This window comes from Lissotriton helveticus, chromosome 6 (genome assembly GCF_964261635.1).
Source record: "Lissotriton helveticus chromosome 6, aLisHel1.1, whole genome shotgun sequence".
NCBI lineage: Eukaryota > Metazoa > Chordata > Amphibia > Caudata > Salamandridae > Lissotriton > Lissotriton helveticus.
The window spans coordinates 1,958,446,608-1,958,468,509 of record NC_136067.1 but is presented as its reverse complement, the minus strand read 5'-3'; the positions used below and the strand labels follow the sequence as shown (position 1 = coordinate 1,958,468,509).

Here is a 21,902-nt window from a genome sequence, read left to right as displayed (position 1 = left end):
GATCATAGACATGGTGGTCTGCTGACCCCAGTAGGCCACCATCTCTGTGATGCACACAATTGGAATAAGTCACAACTTGTGATCTACCTCATTAATATTCAAGAAGTAGGACAAATTGTGACCCCCTCTGAATGGGAATTTTGCAAATTGGTCTAACAGTACATAGGCCATTTCACAAAATCCCACTGGATTCATCAAAAAGATGGGGCACAATTTGAAACTGCTTTTTTCTAATGCAATGTTAGTACATCTGGAGCCGTATTACATAAAAGGCGCAATTTCATTGTTAGTGCCGGGTACACCTTTTAAAAGGTGTGCCCAGCGCAAACAATGAAAATGCGCCGCATTATGATGAATGCACTGCACCCAGGGTTGCCACAAACTCCTTTGGGGCAGCGCGTTCAGATAAAAAACAGAGCGGCTGCATCAAAGCCACTCCATGTTTTCACAGTGCAGGCGACAACCCACCTGCACTTTGAAGGGGGATTAGAGATCCCCTTGTCGGCGGGTGCAGTGAGTGACTGCACCGGCCTGCAAGGGGATGTCTGGGGGGCCATAGGACCCCTTTTGCCCCCTGCAGAGGGCAGCCATAAAGGGGAGCACTGTGTAAGGATCCAAGCGTCATTTCCATAGGAGTGCCAGGAACCGCTGACAAGCCCAGCCCTTCCTCCCTGCCCATATAGCGTCTATCAAACACTAGAACACAATGGTGGTATGGAGGGAAAGGAGGGAACAAAACAAGGAAAGGCAGGGAAGAAAACAGGACTCTTCGGTCTGGTATCCCTCAGGGTGGAGACAGACACTAAAAAGGAATGGGTTAAATTAAAGCAATTCAACAATATCTAGATAACAATCATTGAAACCCAGACACCTTGTCATACCTACAAGCCAGTGAGAGGGTTCTTCCGTATACAGGTTGAAGTGACCTATGCCGCAATCCTGAACCAGCAAATGTTTTGTAGACCTGACGCATATCAATAACAGTGAAAGGACTTTATACCTCTTAATTGTTTAAAGAGTATGCAAGAACTATAAATACTTATCTCTTACCATGCAGTGCAACAACTAGGGGTTCTAACTGTCAAGATTGAGGCAATGCTAATGATCGATATCTCATCTGTAAATGCAATGGCACTCATGTAATTATTCACAACTCAGCTTGTAGCGTATAATAAGAAATGTGGCGCTGGTAGCACTTTACCCGTTCTTCATGCCCATGCACTGTGACGATTGCCAGCCTCCAACAAGACACCAGTGAGTCCAACAAAAAGAAACAAAAAGGGATTAAAAGTCCCGGTGGACCGCAACTCCCACAATCCCACAGAGAGATCACTAGCCTAGGCTCCGCAAGTCCGGCCGGCCGACGGAACAGAAGTGTCCGGCTGACAGGCGGAATCGCAGAACCCAAGCCAAGGACCCACTCAGGACCGGAGAGAAGACAGCCGGCACAGGAGGGAGAAAGATTCAGAACTCGATGTCGTCCAATGCTGGAAAATAAGTGAAGTTCCGAATACGGGACTCAGTAGGACGAAGGCGATGTTGATACACTAGGATGTATATCCACCAATATTAGCCAGGTACTGCTCAGAAAGCAGCCAAATCCGTAACAGGATCAGAAGAGAACGTAAGGAGCAGAGGGTGCCGTACACAAACTGCTCCGAAAACAACGAGAACGGCTTCAACGGAAGTGACGCGTTATGTCGGAAACACTGGGACACTAGAACGCGAAGCCCAGAGTAGCGGGGAAGACAGGCTTTTAGCTCTTGCCCGTCCCCTCGCACATGCGTGTTTCATGACGGCCATCTTTGAGGGACAGCGCGATCCGATCGGAGAACTGGCAGGCGTGACACACTGACAGAGTGCCAACTATTAGATGGCGCACTGTTAGTGCACCTCCTGAGAAATTCTTTACCTGTGTGTCCGTGTCTGTAATACGGCGGGGGTGCAGAGGCATAGGGTTTCCTAATTTGCATGGGGATCACCCCTATGCAAATGAGGGAACACCCTTTGAAGACAGCACCGGTGCTTTATATGCGCCAGTGCTATCTGTATTACGAAAGGGAACGCACAAGCGTCTGCGGCCCCTTCTGTAATACCAAAGTGCCCTGGGGGCATGTAAAGAGGGCGCAAACGTCCGTTGTGCCCCCAGGGCACTTGTATAATACGGCCCGACCTCCTATTTTCCAAATATGGATGAACCAACCAGCATTAACACAAACAGATCTGAAAAAGTAATGAGGTATTGGAATATGTACAAAAACAGCATACATAAGCCCCATTTGATAATGTCTGGTTTTAAACATAAATATATAAAAACATTAATCAACAGATTGTCACATTAATTTTTATAGAATGAGAGATAATAATATTAATAATAATAAACAATAACTATATTCTAAACATAAATACAAAATTGATATATATAACTATTATGTCTTAATCGAAATTGAGACTTGTATAATCGAAAATTCCCCCGAGTCAATGTTGCAGAGATTGGAGTGTACAGTCTGCACATCACCCACATATCTCACCAGCAAACGCAATTTACAGAGCTGCTTTTCTGGAAACCTCAAATTTTAAATATTTACTAGCTTTATTTCTTAGATTCTGCTGCAGAGGGATTGATAGATACACTGTAGCACTTTATTACCACACATTGCGACACAACTTCTCCTTTGATCGTGCATTTTGGGATAATGTGTCAAATATTCCTCGAAGCCATGCCAAGGTCAATTCCTCTTTCATATGTTACCATTGAGAATTCACTTGTAAATGTCAGCACAGGTTATAAATCAAAAGAAAATTAACAATATTGTCTATTTCATTAATGAAGCATTAAAATCAGAATTCAGTGCATGTCAGCCTACATATCTCTCCCGAAGGGCTATATGTGCATTCCCTTTGAGGAGATGCTGAGATTGGGGCCTGTTTCATTCAACCATTATTTTCAGAGGTATTCCTCCTCACGCACCCTTAAATGCAAAAATAAAATTGTTATGAAAGCTGCTATTTTTGTAGCACAAATACCACTTTGCGCTGCTTTGTGTCAACAGGTTATTCAAAGGGTGGTACTTGGGTGCTCCAGGACAGCGCTCCATGGTTTTTGGTGCAAAGCCCTATCTACTAATTGGTTGGACCAGGCTTTGTGTACATAAATATCACCTCCTTGAACCAGGCACAAAGAAGATTAAATGTATCTATTTCTCCCTACATTTCACACATTGAATGTTCAATACACATCCAATGGGTGGAATGTTTAAACATTTGTCTAGTCACCCTTCCAGTAAACCGTCTGCCACCGCACACTATGCGCATGCCTCCACACCGCAGGGATCCGAGACAAGGCTCTGGATTGGACCACCTCCTTCCTCTCCGGCTGAACCCAGAGCACCTGCCTCCCCCATTCCGTTCCAAAACCTCCGAGTTCATCTGCGGCGTACCCCAGGGAACCTCCCTCAGCCCGACGCTGTTCATCATTTACATGGCCCCACTCGCACACGTACCCCGACAGCACGACTTCAACATAATCTCCTACGCCGACGACACTCAGCTGATCCTCTCCCTCACCAAGGACCCCATCATCACCAAAGCCAACTTCCACGAAGGAATGAAGGCCGCCGCCGACTGGATGAAGACCAGCCGTCTGAAGCTGAACTCGGACAAGACGGAGGTCCTCATCCTCGGATCCAACCCTTCAGCCTGGGAAGACTCCTGGTGGCTGACGGCACTGGGGGCAGCCCCGACACCCACCGACACCCACCGACCACGCACTCAACCTGGGAATCATCCTCGACTGAACGCTCTCAATGACCAAGCAAGTCAACGCCGTCTTCTCCTCCTGCTTCAACACCCTCCGCATGCTCCGCAAGATCTACAGATGGATCCTGACAGATACAAGAAAGACAGTCACCCAGGCCCTCGTCAGCAGCAGACTCGACTAAGGAAACACCCTCTATGCGGGAGCCCCGACCAAGCTCATCAAATAACTACAACGCATCCAAAACACCTCGTCACGACTGATCCTCGACGTACCACGCCATGGCCACATCAACCCCACCTGAGAAACCTGCACTGGCTCCCCGTCAACAAGAGGATATCCTTCAAGCTCGTCACCCACGCACACAAGGCACTCCACAAGACCGGCCCAGCCTACTTCAACAGACTGCTCTCCTTCTACATCCGCAACCGCCAGCTACACTCTGCCGACCTCTCACTTGCCACCGTCCCGCGCATCTGAAGAACAACCACCGGTGGGAGATCCTTCTCCCACCTCACCACCAAGACATGGAACACCCTCCCACTGAGCCTACGACAGACCCAAGACCTGCTGACCTTCAGGAGGATACTTAAGACCTGGCTGTTCGAGCAGTAGCGCCCCCCCCCCCACCCCCAGCGCCTTGAGACCCTCGCGGGTATGTAGTGCTCTTTATAAATGATTGATTAATTGATTGATTGAAAGCCTACGCTAGACATCATGCACATACCTCACACTTTGCACTATAGTGAAAGGGTGTGTGCATTGGTCTAGGCACCCTGTTTGTGCACCACTGCAGGGGAAGACGGCAGCACCAGCCCATATTTAGTGAATTTGGCTCTGCCTGGTCCTTCCCCCTGGCACAATTCAGTGCAGCAATTTTGGTTGCTGCACTCCGTTGCATTATGTTTTTGGGTAAACCTGCCCCTCAGTTCTTTTCTGAAGGACAGGAGTTTCTGGGAAGTCTCATATGAATGTGCAGTTTGATTCCGAGGAAAGAGGCATAAGGGAGAATCATTTTTTAAAATGTCTTTTCTTTGGCTAGGGGATCTCTAGTTTCATCAGGGATGTTATGTGCATCAAGTGGATGTGACTAGAATGGAATAGGTTTTCAGACACGTCGTTCAGTTGGTTCGCTTGGTTGGCCATGTAAATGATTTGAACTTGATGTGTGCCCCAGAAATGACGAGCTTTGTGGGTGTAGGTCATTTAATTGTATTTCAGAGATAAGGCTGATGGTGGCACAACGGACAGTCTCTTATGCGCTAAAGGTGGCTTGCGAGCGTGAGACCTAGCACTGTTCAGTGGTTGAGAGGGAAGGTCTGATGCTTAGCTGGTGCCCTCCTGCCTGGAACTTATTTTTCATATTTGATTGGCTTAGATATTTGTCAACATAACATTGGCGGAGAGAGAATGAGAAAGTCAGCCAATTTAATATTATTTAAACCATCCTTCAAATGGGGATTGCTGCATTTCAGAATGAGCTCTGTGATGGTTTGATTACATTCGAGTTCCTTATATCCAGGACTGGCTGCACCCCAGAAAGAGTCTAAGGTAGACCGGTGTGTCATCAGCATAGTTTGTTGCCCTGTTTGCCTGGAAGGGATAACACGGGAACCATGTAGAGACTGAAGATCACTGGGGCAATGCTGGCTCCTTGGAGCACTCCAGATCTAAAGGGGCTTAGGTTGACTTTGAAGAGCCTTTGGGAATATATATGTCTGTCGGATAAATTACAAACTACTGTTGGAGTCATGCTCAAAGGCTTTTGACAACGATTAGGAGACAGCTGTCCTCTTCCTCTTTGATCTACAGTCTGTTGTCGACTACCTGGATTGTTGCTGTCTATGTCCTGAAGCAGAAACAAATCCTTTATAGGTAGGACGAAAGCAAATTTGTGGTGTGGACGTGGTCTTGAACTTGAAAAGCGAATGCATTTTCCAAGAGCTTGTTAAGAAACGGGAGGAAGGCGATGAAGCAATGGCCAACGAGGTAATGGTCAAGGCGAGATCGATTTAGTAATGTAAAGGTAGGATCTTGCCAGTTTATTGAAATTTGGAAGTGTTTTTGTGGATGGGAGATGTTGATGAAGTCTATGTTGGAAGTGAGAGGAACTGTGAGAAATGGTCTGATAAGTAATGAGGATGTTACATGGTGGTGGAGGTCTTATTGACAAGGAAGTGACTGGTGTTGGTGTGTTTATCAGTGACGTGGGGTGGAGGTGGATTTATGGGGTGTTTGCATTATACAAGGCTTTGCTTTCATTAATAATTTCAGCGATGGTCTTGATGTATATTACACATGTTCATATAAATGACTTAAAGTCTTGATGGAACTGGGTGTTCAGTAGTGGGATAGGTTTAAGGTTGTTCAACACTCCGTCCATCATCCCCTTTGGTTTTGCTAATTTCGCCCTAAGTTGGCAGGGTATGCCCAGACGTGAGTCCCTTGCTCACTTTGCCACTGGATTCAAGATAGCCTGGCTGATGAGGGTTTTGAACCCAAAACTGGTCCTAGGAGGCTTATTTCTAGTCCAGGGAAGACATGGCTTGGCAGTTCAGGCTGGACTGTTCCCATGAGGCACAGGGTCAAGACTGATTTGCTTATGGTCATGTCTGCACTGCGGTGGCGGAGTGAGCTAAAGAACGGTGATGGATTAAACCCAGATCAGTTGACTGGGGGTGAGTGCTTGCAATGTTCAACACTCCGTCCATCATCCTCTTTGATTTTGCTGATAGGTTTAAAGTTGACCTGCCGTACATACATCATATCTGCTGATGTAAAGCGTGCTACCCAAAAAACTTGACTTGTCGCTACATTCCAAGGCGTTATGTAATGGTTGATAGTCTGTAAAGTAATGACTCCGCTGCCAACTAATTTACTGGGGCTTTCGAGACTACATTGAAAGATTGTGTTTAATATTCAGTTCTTTAAATAGGTTCTCCCTTTCTTAGCCCCCAGTGACAATTACACTGAGCTCAAACTTTATGCACTTGGAAGAATTAATAGGTTTCATAATAGCTGCAGACGGTGGAAAATGAACGAGTCGCTCTGCAAGGTTTTGAAAAATGCCCCCACATGGATCTCAGCTCTAATTACATAAAGAAAGTGAGATCAAACTCGATGGAATTCATTAGTGGAAAGCATTAATAACGACCCTACGTGGTCCGGGTAGCTCTGGAACATGTAGCTGTAGATACTGATGTTTGAACATTTTGTACAATTATAATGAAACACACACCAAATCTGAATGCCACCCTGGGGCCTCGTGACGATGAAAGAGCGCTAGATGCACTTCAAAGCACCCTTTCTTCAGTACTCTTAGACATGGCTCAGATGCAATGCAGCGTCATTGACGTGAGATGCTGAACCCTCTGGGGACCCGTAGTTTAGATCGATTGTTCGACTGAGTCGCCATGTTTGAGAAGGTGTTTCCCCTGCTGCTTAAAATGGCTACTGTTTTTTCCCATCAGTGGCAGTGAGGATTTAAGTCAATGGATGTTTCTGGAACCTAAAACAGAAATAGCTGACCAGTCCTTTAAAAGTGAGTCAACAAGGGTACCCAGGGTCACACAACTGAGCTGCTGTGGCCCATTGCTCAATGTGCTCGAACCCCAGCCGGCAGGGCATCAGAATGGTCCAAACAACACAGGAAGTAGTGACTGTGCAGCTGTTGTGGTTGCCATATGAGCTGAAGGCAACGCATAGAGGACTCTACTGTTCTACTCCTAGCTAATGGCTACCAGCCCGCAAGCCCATCTACTTTGCAGTGCATAGCTACATGAAGTCATCCAGTGACTGATTCACCTATGTGCTAACAACACTGTATCTCCAAAGTTATTTCAATGTGCTGTAAAAGACCTGTTAGGACTAACCATCTAAATGATGTTCATGACCTTGAAAAGATGTAAAAATGAGTGCGCCCATTAAGGATTAAACTTGTGACCACATGGATACAGATCTCTAAAGTAGGCTACTACGGGCACTGGGACCATCCCCGACTTTCTCACCTATAATTCATTGATTTCAGGTACGTAAGTCTCATTGGTTCAATGGAAATATAACAAGACTACAACAGAAATAAAACAAGACTACAACACCCAGAATGCATCAGGCTATCACACAAAGGCACAGAGCTAACCCTTACAGGAAATAGGTCGTCAGGATAGACTCAGCATTTCTTCTGCCAATGCAAAGTGTCCAGGGCCAATTGGCGTGCGGTAAGGATGCTTTGTGAGAGGTGAGATTATGACATTTGGTGAAAGGCACATCTATGTAATAATGCTATATATAACACTCGTGTTGTTTCACTTTACTTGATGAAAGAAAGTTCCACCCATTATGGATTACAGTATCTGCTTGCCTGGGTAGCATTCAGGAAATACTGAACTTTTTACAGATTCTGTTGTGATTGTCCCTCAAATCCACATAGTCTTTTGAATTAAAACATTTACATCATGGGTTGAGGATACATAACTAAAAGGGAGGTTGCAATTGACTGGAAGGAACATATGATAATTGGCACATCCCACATTTGTTTCAGCTAGAAGCGTCGAAATGTGAAACGCCTTACGATGCAAACTTATAATAGAAACCACAACATTGTCAGAAGGTGGCACTGGTCCATACTAAATGTGACCTTAATTAAACCCACTGAGGTACAGGATCCTGCACCAGGTGCTTTAACCTGATCATGGACCACTTCAAATTGGAGATACTGTGTCCGGTGTTATAAAACTGGATCTATTTACTGAGGAAATTGATCTCTTCCGCACAGTCTTAAATACGCAAAGTAATGTTGATGGCTGGCACCAGGCCAAGCCTATAGCCATCTTAAGTAATTATTGTATAGTAGAAAATAGGAGTGTTGAGAGCTCCTTTGAAAACAAGGAGTGCTCCGGGCTTCTAATTGCCGGTATAAGCCTGAAGCTCCAACATTCCAATGCTTGTTCACAGCTGTTGCTGTGAACAAAGGCCTCACGGAGCCCGAGGGAATTTAAATCCCCTCTGGTCCGTGGGGCCTTTGTTTAACCAATTAGAACATTCTGCCCTTCTAGTGGCGGAGTGTTCTAATAGCCTTAGAGCATTCCTTAGTCGGCTCTACCAGCCATTAAAGGCCCCTCGTGTGAAAAGGCCCTCGTATTCGGCTTGGTTCTTTAAAACTGGAGCTTTAATGAGACCACATGGCAAGACAACAGTTGATTCACACAGTAGTAGGAATTTATGGAATATGAATTTAGAATGATTATTGCAGGCTAATTGATATCCAACTATCCAATTTCCCATGACTAACATTTACGAAGATTGCCAATGGGAATATAAATGTTTTGGACTTCAGAAGCGTCCATGAAGCAGAGATAGGGAACACATCAAGGATGTCCCAGAATGTGGTGTGGACAAAGATACCTTGCAAGCTGTAAACCTGGCTGTAGCACGCATATGTATTTTGTAGCTTATACAGATGTTAGTTGTAAGGGTAGTGGGTGCTTAGGATTGGCCAGGACCAAGAGAAGTTTACACAGAACATTTCCTGGACTCGTGCAGTGTGGTCTGGTGACATTAAATGAACAAGTATCAGAAAACGTTCCGCTACCTGTTGGTGAAGACTTTGCTGTAGTTGAAGACTTGGATTTCCAGCATCTCATTCCCATCGATGTTACTGGCGATCGGCCACCGGAATGTCTAGAAGGACAGAAATCAGAAACAGTAAGAATGGGAGGAAGCGGCTTGTGTTATGTGTCCTGCTGAGGGTGTTTGGATGCTGTGGTTTTCCAAGACATTCTTCTTGGTTTGAATTATTTGACAACTACAAGAGGCAATTCAGAATGAATACAATCTTAAGATTTACACCTGTTCAAGAAATGCCAAAGGTACCAGCAGAGACATCATGCATCTTTTTTTTGCAAAACAACAGTACAGGTCTGACCTCTTGCCCCACTCTTGGTAGTCCACAGACTCCTATTACTGGTAGGAGCCAGGATATAGGCAATGTGTGCATTAAGAAGGGCTTGTTTACTTTCTGCCCTACTGGTGCCTTCATGGCCCCTGGGACCAGGGGTAGCAAGGGCAGTGTAAGAGCATCAAGGGGCAGGTCAGGGTGGAAGCTGCTACAGGCGCCTGCACACAAGGAGGGACGTCACTGGAAGGTGGATCCTGGTTCACTGTCATTGAAATTGTTCTGCCTTCTACAGTGGGACATGATGAGTTTCACAGAGTGTCATAAGAGAACTCTTTCAACCTGCCAACCACCCTATTCGAATTTAAATACTTATGTTTCATGTGGGACTCTTCAAACTCTATACCAGAGATCTCTTTTGAAGCTTCGCCCTACTCAATATTGTATACGATTGCTTTATACCTTGCTCCTAGTACCCTATGTACAGGCTATCTGAAAGCACAGTTGTCTTTACTGTACTGCAACCCTCATCAGCTCTCTTTGTACAGCACTGTAATATAATGTTGGTCATTTCGCATTTTATAAAACACTATAAATAAACCAAGGGATTTAAAATCATGTGCCTACTCCTCCAGTCAAATACCTAAGACCAGCATTTATTAACCATGGCCAACCCATTGGTTAGTGTACCATGCTCCTTATCTCTCTTTACCAAGGTTTCACCATCAATGCCAGTGTCTTCCAGACAGACACAAATGTCACTCGACCCAGACAGACCTCCACACCTGACCCTCTGAGGGCTGACTTGAAGGCAAACCCTGCTCTCCAGGAACCTTTCCTTATCCCAACTCCAGTTCCATGATTTTCTCTTCTAAGTCACCCCCTTCCTATCTTCCTGCACATCTCTTCGTGGCGGCTGGTAGAAGTGGATTTCAAAAGAGAGGTTACCCCACTGTCACCAGGGATCAGGGCACAAAGGACAAAAAGTCAAAGAGAAATCCCTGGGGTGTGTTAGTTAGCCCGTGGTATCTATACCCGTACGGTTCCTCCACAGCACCTGGGTTACCGGTTGCTATAGATCACCGTTAGAAGGGAAAAGGTTTATATAATGATTCCCACAAAGAAAAATATTTGTTAACAATCTAGATTTTTATTAAAATAAAGCAATAGTTTTCAATAAAAAATACACACATTTAAAATTTCAAAGGAACTTTCCCTGAAAAATAAAAGTTAATCAGCAAAATATCAGTGGACAATATAAAACTATACAGTATATAAGTACATTCATATTATATTGCACATCATAGACACAAAGATTTTGTTACTTAAGACAACACATGTAAATACAGAAAAAAGAAAAAAGAAAAAAGAAAAAGGACCCCTTTAAAACGGTGGCACTTTGATGTTTTTACCACTATTGATTTCTAGATCCACTAGCTAAAAATGACATGTACATTATAACACACATGCAACAGTAATACATGTACATCCAGTGTGTTTGAGCTAGAAATGGATTCTTCTATATAGAAATGCGTCGACGCGTTTCGGTGCTTTGCACTTGGTAATGTGGCACCTTCCTCAGGACTTCTTAGTAGGGGTTTTCCGTACAAGAAAGACTTCACTTTCCCTGTATAAGGGGCAAAATAATATCGTATCAGAACCTTTTTTCCTTGGGTACATATTCATGTGTTCTATAGTCATTATCTCTTATGTCTTACTGACACTCATGATATTTTCATAGTTACTAACCCCGATAACCGGTTCTCTGAGCATCTCCAATTTTACTCTAGATACGAGTGCTATCTGCAGTTGCCCTTGAAGTTGGGAGCTCGTCAATTCATTAGTATAACAGTGATGTACAATTGACAATTCCATTAATCTTATTTTGCCTCTAGAAAATCTATGTAACATTTCGTGTCCTTCAAACATTGTTCATATGTGGAAATCATTATTTGAAGGGACTCTGGAATAGAGAGTTGGGAGTAACAGATGTATACATATAATAAACAGTACCAACAATCTCACCTAAACATAGGCGAAAGGATTTCACTCAGTTTCTTAAAAGGTGGGTATTGGGCGCCAATTGCGTCATTCCTGGACAATCACTATGAGGTCACTGGCTGTTTTCGCCTGAAGAAAGATATATGCATGGCAGATATTTAAACGTGGGCTTAATGGTTGTTCTACCCTTTAGGTTATAAGTTTATGCTCAATCATTACCTCTATGTTTTCTTTAAGGCTTCTAGTGGTGATATTCCTTAGTCTTCCGATTAGTCTGGTCTTTTTCTTACGTTCAGTTTATTTTAAAACACGATATCTAATTGGAAAGAAGTTGTATGTTTCTATTCCTTTCTATTGCAAGTATTTTTAACAACTTTATGTGGTTAGTTTGCATTCGTTCTTACCTGCAACGCTATTAAAACTCGCTTCAAACGGGCATATATTAGGGGCCTCGCCGGAACTGGATATGTTCTGGTGGGGTCAAAAAAGAGCATACAATTGGTGATTTGACCAAGTCTCTACCACTAGGTTCGTTATTTATTTATTTAAACCTTTCAAGGTTCTAAACCGTAGTTTTATGTAATAGCGGGGTTTGCTGCTTGTACCTTTTAGTACATACCCTCCTTTAGCTTATGTGGGTTGGTGCTCAGAGATTATTCTGAGGCGCATCTGAGCCATGGACATCTTCAACTAGCCCCGGTGCACCCTTATCTTTGTCACCCGGGAGGAAAGGCACCCCTCCTACTTACATTTTGCCATAGTTAAAATAAGTTATCTTAACACCCTTGGTCTGCTGCCTGTAAACGTACTATTTTTGCTAAGATTAGATGGGTGCTATGCCTCTCAATTTAGTATCTAGGAGGCGCCCTTTGCCCGCGCTGCTGGAATCCCTTCTACCCCCTTAACAATCAAAGTTCCTCCGGGTCCCTAGTTCTTACCTTTAAAATCGTGGCGCCGCGCTTCTGCCTCGTTTGGTTCTGCACTCTGGCGTGTGTGTTACGCGCACGGCTATTTATACTCAGCTGATGTCGGTAAATGGCTTACAGCTGATTGTTTTGCTCGTAGAGGGGGCGTGGTCTATGTGTGCGGATTCGCCATCTTAGAGTGGTGAATATTATCGCTCCGTACCTGATGTGTTGAGTGTTTTATATCTCTACATTCATGGAATTGATGTACTGAATTCCTATATTTTGGTCTGCATCTTATTTTAATATATCGAATTCAGGACTCTCTTTGTTTTGACGAGATTTTGTATGTATTTCCCTTTCCGGACTCTCGTTTTTATTGTGCTGGGTTACGCTGTCCTTATTTTAATTACTGCTATCCTAGGTGATATATTTAAAGCGATTTATATTGAGTACTTTAACTATTTGTTTATTTACTTGTTTGTTTATTTAAGCCGGGCGTTCACTCTTCTACAGATGGCACTTGTCATTGTCCCTAATTGGATGTTGACCAGTGATGTGGTGAATACGTGGTACACAATATTAATTGGCCATGCCGGGGGATTTGTTATTGTGGCATACCGCGTGATGGTTTGTTCTCATCGCCACTGGATTACTCCAGTTGCCAGATGCATATTGGAGGCTCACTAAGGTGTCTCACGCAGAGTTTTATCTTTATATATATTTCTGAGACACTGTATTTTGGGTTGTTTGGTCGCAGCCGGGGTTACTGCAATTGCCTAGTGACTAGTGGCAGGTAGCCAGACTATCTACACGATGTTTTTCTTAATCTGTGCCCTGTCTTTGCTATTCCATTAGTCTAGTTTCATCTCGGTCTTATGTGGAAGAGATCTCATTATTCACTTCAGATAAGGGCTTCCCATTCTTCCCTCGAATTGAGGCCTTTTTTAATGGTATTAAACTTTATCATGTACCACTGTTCTTGCTGTTTACGTCTAGTGGTACTATCACCTAGCCTAGTTAGTTCCTTTATCCGTTCTATAATGATCCACCTGAGATCTTTTTCATTGTGGCCTTTTTCTTTCCAGTGCATTACAAGGGGGGCATTTTCTTTATTATTTCTGATCGCAGATTTGTGTTCACCGATCCTTACTCTTACCTCCCTGCCTGTTTCCCCAATATAGGCTTGTTCACATGGGCACAGGATCATGTATATTGCGTTTTTTGTTCGGCAGTTGTTTAATGTGGTTATATCATGAGTTGCGCCGTTGTGTTCCACTTTCTTTGTAATTACACAGTGGTCACACACGCTGCACTTGCCACATTTGTTGTTTCCCACTGCTCTGGTGCCGGTGAGCGTTGTCTGATTTTCTACCACATCGTCCCTGTACGTATGTACTAGGTTAGATCGTAGGTTTTTGTTTTTTCTATACGCAAACAACGGGCGTTCTAAGACACTGGTGTCAGGTCCGTTGTTGAGAATCTTCCAGTTGTGATTGATTATATTTTTTACTTGGTTGGTTATGGAGGAATGTTGACTGACCATCACTATTTTGTCTTGTACGTTCTTTTTCTCTTTTTTGGTTAGTAGACTTTCCCTGTTATAGTAGCGAGCCCGCTTAAAAGAATGTTCAACTAGTTTCCTGGGATATCCACGTTCCCTGAACTTCTTTTTCATATCTCCAGCGTGCTTATGAAAGTCTGCCAGATCTGTACAATTTCTTCTCAGGCGAAGAAATTCGCCAAACGGTATTGAGTCTTTTTGACTCTTGGGGTGGTAACTACGGTAGTGTAAGATGGTGTTACGGTCTGATTCCTTTTTATAGAGCTCTACTTTAAGTTGTTTGTCCTCACTTTTAATGCAAATATCCAGGAAATTTACCTTTGTTTTACTGTATACGGCTGTAAATTTGAGGTTTGGATCTCCCAAATTCAGCCATGCCAGGAATTCTTCTAGTGACTCTGTATTACCCAGCCAGATAAAAAATATGTCATCAATGAAGCGAGCCCAGTTTCGGATATTCTCAAAAAATGGGCTCACTTCATTGTATATATGCTTGTTTTCAAACAAGCTGACATGTATACAGGCTAAGCTCGGCGCGCAGGTAGCGCCCATACTGGTCCCTTTCTTCTGAATATACAAGTCTTTCTTAAAGAGGAAGATGTTGTTGAGGAGTACCATGGAAACACACTCAACAATAAATTGTTTGTTTCCTCCTATGATTTCCGTATCTTCTAAAAGACTGCTAACTGCTGTAATTGTGTCTTGTTGGGGTATATTAGTATATAGTGACTCTACGTCGAGAGTCACCATATATTCATTTTCTTCATCGAATTGAGTCCCTTCAATCTTGGATATCATATCCGCAGTGTCGCGGATGTAAGACTTCTGTTTTTCAACTAGAGGTTTTAAGAATCTGTCCGCATACTGACTCAGTGGTTCCAGTAGCGAGTCTATTGAAGCTACTATTGGTCTTAGCGGTGGATCGTTAAGACTCTTGTGGACTTTTGGTAGTCCATACATAGCGGGGGTTTTTGGATTAGGATTGTTTAAAAATTTCCATTCGTCCTCAGTGATACCACCTTCTTCTAAAGTGGTTTGGAGCAGAGTTTCCACATCTTTTTTAAGTTTGTATAATCTCGATTGATGGACCCTGTTGTAGTGTTCTTCGTTTGCTAGAAGGCACCCTACTCTGCGTTCATAGTCACTAGTGTCGAACACCACGACTCCTCCCCCCTTGTCCGCAGGCTTTATTGTGATACTCGTGTCAGCGGACAAGGAGTTGATGGCTTCCCTCTGTTCCTTGTTAACATTTTGCTCTTGGTAATGTTTCTTTTCCAGTAAAATGCCTACCTCTAGTTTTACCATGGATTCGAAGATTTCAAGATTTTTATCCACCATACCTAGGCTGGGGGTGAATGTTGACTTAGCTCGCAAACCCGAGTCAGTTGGTGTCTCTCTAATAGGTCTATTTTCAAAGAATCTGCGCAATCTAATTTTCCGAAAGAACGCTCTGAGGTCCTTCTCTAATTGGAACCTATTTATACCTGCCGTTGGGACAAAGTTAAAACCGTAGAAGTGTGCAGTGTTTAGCACAAAACACCTAGTGAAAAAATAGACACATCTGGATCTGGTCGCGCTAGGTCCCTCCTCAGTCTCTCCTCCGCTGCTTCACTTTGTACAACTGAAGAATGGAAAGAATGATGAATTCAGCCATCTATGAGATGTTGTTTGGTAGCATATTCTACAGCTTTAGGTTCATCTGTGGGGGGGTCCTCTTGCTCTCTTGGAATAATAGTATCAGGATTATAGGAAAGATCTCCTCACCGCTGTGAGAGATCAGTGTTACTGTCTCCCTTAGTGTGATAGCCCGTGTCTTTCCTACATCTCTCCTCTCCTGCCAGGTGACAATGTGACGTCATCCTAGGCTCCTGGTCCTATGCTGCCTCTATGCCTGCTGTAAGTGTTCTCCAGCCCTTAATGAAGTTCAACAGGAGACCTACACAGGCACTTATGGAGAACCCTCCCACCCACTGCCCATCTGGCTCCAACCCCACGGATGAGAGGGCTCAGCACGGCTCAGCCATTGGATTTCATCACAGCACTCACTGGGACGCCATCTTCCCCTAGGCCATTCCACTTCTCTTCCACTTGTGTTACGCGCTCTCCAATAACACAGGCATTGTCATTGGTGCTGTTTTTACCAGCAAAGAAAGGTAGATCAGAAAATCTATGAGGCTACTATCCCTGTGTCTGGTGGACACACAAATATAGCTGTTTCGGATACAGATACATTATTCGTTTCTATTCCCGACATTATCCATTCTGCCAATTGTGTTTAACTCATGCTCCATGCCTGTCAACAGACCTGGTGTAGGGAAGTCAAAAGGAAGAAGAAGACACGCAGGAAACGTGTTGAATGAAGACGAGGTTTATTAGCATCCACTCGTCATGAAGTTCAGTCTTGTAATGATCCTAACTCTCCCAACAACATTACTCCCAACATCCCACATATTTGAACAACAACAAGGTCTCCCAACATTCCCATAGACACAAGCTTGTCACGAGCTATTAAACAACAAGAAAGCTCGTGACAGCTCACATAATACATATACATAGTACCCAACACACCTTCCCCCCTTTAAATGAAAACAGAAACAAACAAAAAAAAAACCAAAAAAAACAAGGTAATAACATTTAAAATCTAGTTAATCACAAAATCATTAAACCTAACCGGCATACGGTGAGGACGCACAACTCTGGTGTTACCAGAATTGCATTCAACATGTATACAGTTCCCTTTATCATTCTGTTACCCAACATCCAAAAAAACATTGCTTTCGTAGTCATTCTCAAACCGACTAACCCCAGTAAACACAGAGATTCTACTCAAATTCCAGACTGAACCACCATCAACCCTGACGGCATTCCTAAAAACCTCAATTACTTTTTTAGGATTTGACCACACAGGAAAACCTTTACTCACACCTTCTTTTTTCTTGATACGAACAAAATCACCCACCTTTACAGAACGACTAGACGTAGAACCAATCCTCTTAACCATATCATGTTTCATCTTATTCTTGTATGACTCAACTCTGCGTTGAACAGCCTCAAAATGCACTTTCAAAAAATTGTCAGATCCACATATATTTTTTTTTAACCACCAGGGTACCAACCTTGTACTAGGTTTACGCCCTCTTAAGAGCTCAAAAGGAGTAACCAAAGTTACAGAATTAGGTGAAGTTCTATAGGCCAACAACATAGATTGTAACGCATTGCTCCAATTCAAATTACCCTTAATTGAAAGTTGAATAGCTTCTTTGATCACACGGTTGAACCGTTCAACCTGGCCATTGGCTTCAGGATGGAAAACTGCAATTCTTCTATGAACAATACCACATTTATCCATAAATTGTTCCATTTCCTTGCTAACAAACTGTGGACCATTGTCAGTCACGACTTCTTGAGGAATTCCCACTCTACAAAAAATCTCATCCAAAAACTCTATTACTTGGTGAGAAGTAACATCCTTAACCATCTTGACCTCCGGCCATTTAGAATAATAATCAATAAGGACAATACCAAATGCTTCCTGTTTGGGTAAACAACTAAACGGACCAATGATATCTAACCCGAGTTTACGCCAAGGACCAAAAGGTAAATCAATTGGATGGGGTTCTGGACGCAAAGCAACAGCTGTTTTATCACTATTAGAGCAATGAAGACATGAACGCACAAAATGGTCCACACAAGAATCAATCCCTGGCCACCAAAAGGACTCCTTTAATCGTCTTCTGGTAAAAGATATCCCCAAATGCCCCTCATGAGCTATCTCAAGAAGAGTGTTCCTCATAGAAAAAGGCAGAACAATTTTGTCTCCTCTAAGAACTAACTCATTCTCCACAACAAGTTCTTCCTGAACCTTAAAAAAACCCATCATATTTCCAGACAATTTCCTCTGTTCCGGCCAACCATGTGCAAGATAATCCTTGACATTGCACAATTCCAAATCTTTACTCATTTCCTTTAACCAGACATCCTCTTGCAAGCATGACCGGTCACCACAAACCAAATTAACATCACGTATGGTAAAAGCAACCTCACACTCATCCTCAATAACCACTTCAGGACAGTTCATATCAGAAACTAGTCTTGACATGCAATCTGCATGTTCATTCGCCTTACCTTGAACATACTCAATTTTACACTGGAAAGACTGCAATCTTGAAGCTAATCTTGCAAGACGCGCCGACATAGTCCTGCCTCCACCAGGAGCCATGAGAAAAACAAGAGGCTTATGGTCAGTTTTTATTATAAATCTAGTACCCCACAGAAAAGGTCTAAAATGTTCAGCTCCCCAAACACAAGCCACCAACTCTCTTTCTATAATGGAATAATTCTTTTCGGCATCTCTCAAGGCTCTTGAAGCATAAGCAACAACCCATTCCTTCTCATTATCCCTCTGCAAAAGAACACCACCCAAACCAGAGCAACTTGCATCCACCATAACAACACATTTCACACCAACCACAAAAGGTTTAAGGCACGGCGCATTCACAACAAACATTTTCAAAGTCTTAAAATCTTCCGTCATGTCATCAGTCCAAACAAATTTAGCATTTCTTTTTAACAAACATCTAAAAGAATCAACCTTTGCTGAAAAATTTGGTATAAATTTAGCATAAAATTCAATAAGGCCCAAAAATGCCACAAGTTGTTCTTTTGAAGAGGGTAAAAGAGCATTTACGATACTTTCAACATGATTTCTTTTCGGTTTAATTCCCATTTCACTGATAGTATGACCAAGATATTCCACCTCTTTTTGTCTAAACTTGCATTTGTCGAGACGGAGGGTAAGCCCTTTCTCTGACAAAGCAGCAATCACAGACTTCAAGTTATTATCATGTTCCACATCATCTTTCCCGTACACTAAAATGTCATCCTGAAATGCTACAGCGCCATTCAACCCCTCCAAGGTGTCTCTCATAAGTCTCTGAAACACTGAGGCAGCACTCGCCAACCCAAATGGCATACGACAAAACCTATACAGACCCTCTGGGGTAATAAATGTGGTGATGTTCTTAGACTCCTCAGCAAGTACAACCTGATGGTAGGCGCTGGGCAGGTGAACACAAGAAAAGACTTGTGCACCAGCTAAAGTTGAAACCATTTCATGAAGATTCGGTAAAGGGTGTAAATCCACCCAAATGGCACTATTAACACTACGAAGATCAATACACAACCTAAGCTCGCCAGAAGACTTAATCGAAATCACAATGGGAGAAACCCAAGGGGAAGATTATATCGGTTCAATAATATTCTTTTCACATAAATCTTTCAACATTTCTTTTAGTTTGCTCCTATAAGTTAAAGGAACATTTCTCACTCTATGTCTAACAGGAATAGCATTCTCATGCAGCTTGATGACGTGTTCAAAACCTTGATACCGTCCCAAAGTCCCACTAAACACACTTGGAAATGATTTCCGCAAACTATCTACTAGCAGTGAATTATCATTGGAAACACTTGACAAACACTGTGGTTGCACAACAAAAACAGGAGGATTAGCTCTAGAATCAATTTTCATTTCCAACTGGTGTTGGTGCGGCCACCCTAAAAGTGACAATCCAGATCTCGACACATACATTTTTCCAGAAGTATGTCGGTCAGAAAATTGTAAAATCGCATTAAAATATCCAATTAGATCAATCTTGTGGCCTGTGTAACCACCAGGAGATACGTCAGATTTGAACAACATCCTATTAGGCCACTTCTCACGAAAAAAACTCAAAGAAATGATGGTGTACCATGCACATGAATCTACGAAAAATTTTAAGTTGATGTCATCAACAGTTATCACACAAGATGGAAATTTTGTACAATCCCCATCCTCACATACATTGATAACAGTGTTTACTTGGAATACACTTTCATCATCCAAGGTATAACTTTCACAACATTCATGTATACAATTCATTTTTCCTGGTAATGATCTACAAAATCTTTTAAAATGGCCTTTCTTGGTGCATTTTGAACATGTTTTCCCTAAAGCTGGACAGTTCCTACAATCTGCTAAATGCCCATTACTTCCACATCTAAAACACAATAACTTTGAGTTCTTTTTTTCATACTTCTGATTCCTGAATTTGTTATCTGTTCTAGATGAAAAATCACTTCTCGGTGAGTAACTTTTCTTTGACCTGTCTGAATCCTTAGATACACTGAAAACATCACTTTTATCATTTCCTCTAATCTCCTTCACAAATTTTTCTGAATGTTCTATCGACTTTGCAATATCTATAGCATTGTTAAGAGACATATCAGATGTTGTCCAAAGACGTTCCTGCACTTTTTTGTTATTTGTCCTCATCAAGATTTGGTCCCTCAAGACTTGCTCATAAGAAATGTGTTCAAAATCACACGTAACTGCTAATGATCTTAAGGCAGAAACAACATCTTCAACAGGTTCATCTGCACGTTGCTTTCGTGAGTAAAAAATAAACCTCTCCATGACAATATTCTTTTTTTTACCATATCTTAAACTTAGCTGCAAAGAAACATATTCATACACATTAATATTCCCTGGGTTTACTAAAGCTGGTAAAGTTTTGAACTTTTTCAGTGCAATTCCACCCAAACAATGCTTTAAAAGCGATAACTTCCTTTCTGGCTCACAATCTCCCTCCTCCAACACATCTACATAAGCTAAAAAAAACAGGTTCCCATATTTCCCAAGCCATGGGAGGTTCACCAGGTGATGATAAAAAGGATGGAGGAGGAACAATGCCAGCCATACTAAACCAATTTGAAAACTTATTCTATATTGTACAATAAATAAGTTAAAAAAATAAATAATAATAATTGGACAATTAAAGAATACGTTCTGGTAGTTATTGTAGTCGATAAGAAACAAAATGTGCGTATAAAAGAAAGAAGGTTTCCAACCGTAGATAAGACACGCAAGGGCGTATCACCGATGTAATTAAGAAAAATAAATTTTCCAGCTTAAACCCATCAGAATGGAAATAATCCACAAATGCTTCTTCCACACTCGCGTTACTGAGAATCCAAACGCTTCTTCCAAGTCGCGTTGCTAATAAAACTGACAAAAGAAAATAAATGGCGTTCACGTTGCGTAATGATCCGACGTGCAGCACGTAACGTGATGACAATCCAAAGGAACACGTCAGTCTCTTCACTACTCGAACGCTGGCTCCTACGTGAACGCTGACAACATTGGAATCCGCATAATACGAACGTCGGGTCCACTGAGTTCGAGGATGAAACGGCAAACAATTGAACACGAGGATCGTTCAAAAAATGCCATCTGAAGTAAGATTACTTCCCTTTAAATTTTCCTTTTCTTTTCTTCCCTTTTTAAAAAAAAAAATTGCAGGAATAATCCAATCAGGTCTCTGCAGCTCAGAAACAGGGTCTCAACAGTGCTCACACGGGTCTTACTGCCGGGTCCGAAACAATAGAATAATTCCTGTTCCTCTCAGGATAGCAGGTAACAAATCCCATCCTCGTCGCCGGTGTAGGGAAGTCAAAAGGAAGAAGAAGACACGCAGGATTTATTAGCATCCACTCGTCATGAAGTTCATGCTTGTAATGATCCTAACTCCCCCAACAACATTACTCCCAACATTCCACATATTTGAACAACAACAAGGTCTCCCAACATTCCCATAGACACGAGCTTGTCACGAGCTAATAAACAACAAGAAAGCTCGTGACAGCTCGCATAATACATATACATAGTACCCAACACCTGGGACATTGGGACACTGAAAACATGACCGTAGCTGGCAAGTAGTTCAGTCTCAGGAGTGAAATCGTCAA

At 42.6% G+C, this 21,902-nt stretch overlaps 1 protein-coding gene across 1 annotated transcript in view; it reads right to left on the bottom strand.

Moving 5' to 3' along the window:
- The window catches only part of OTOF (otoferlin), a 1,162,910-nt gene that overhangs the window by 685,963 nt on the left and 455,045 nt on the right, over positions 1-21,902 (bottom strand). The window contains exon 3 of the mRNA XM_078649977.1: positions 9,348-9,436. Within this exon, the coding sequence (XP_078506103.1) occupies positions 9,348-9,436 (89 nt within the window). The remainder of the gene's footprint in view (positions 1-9,347; positions 9,437-21,902) is intronic.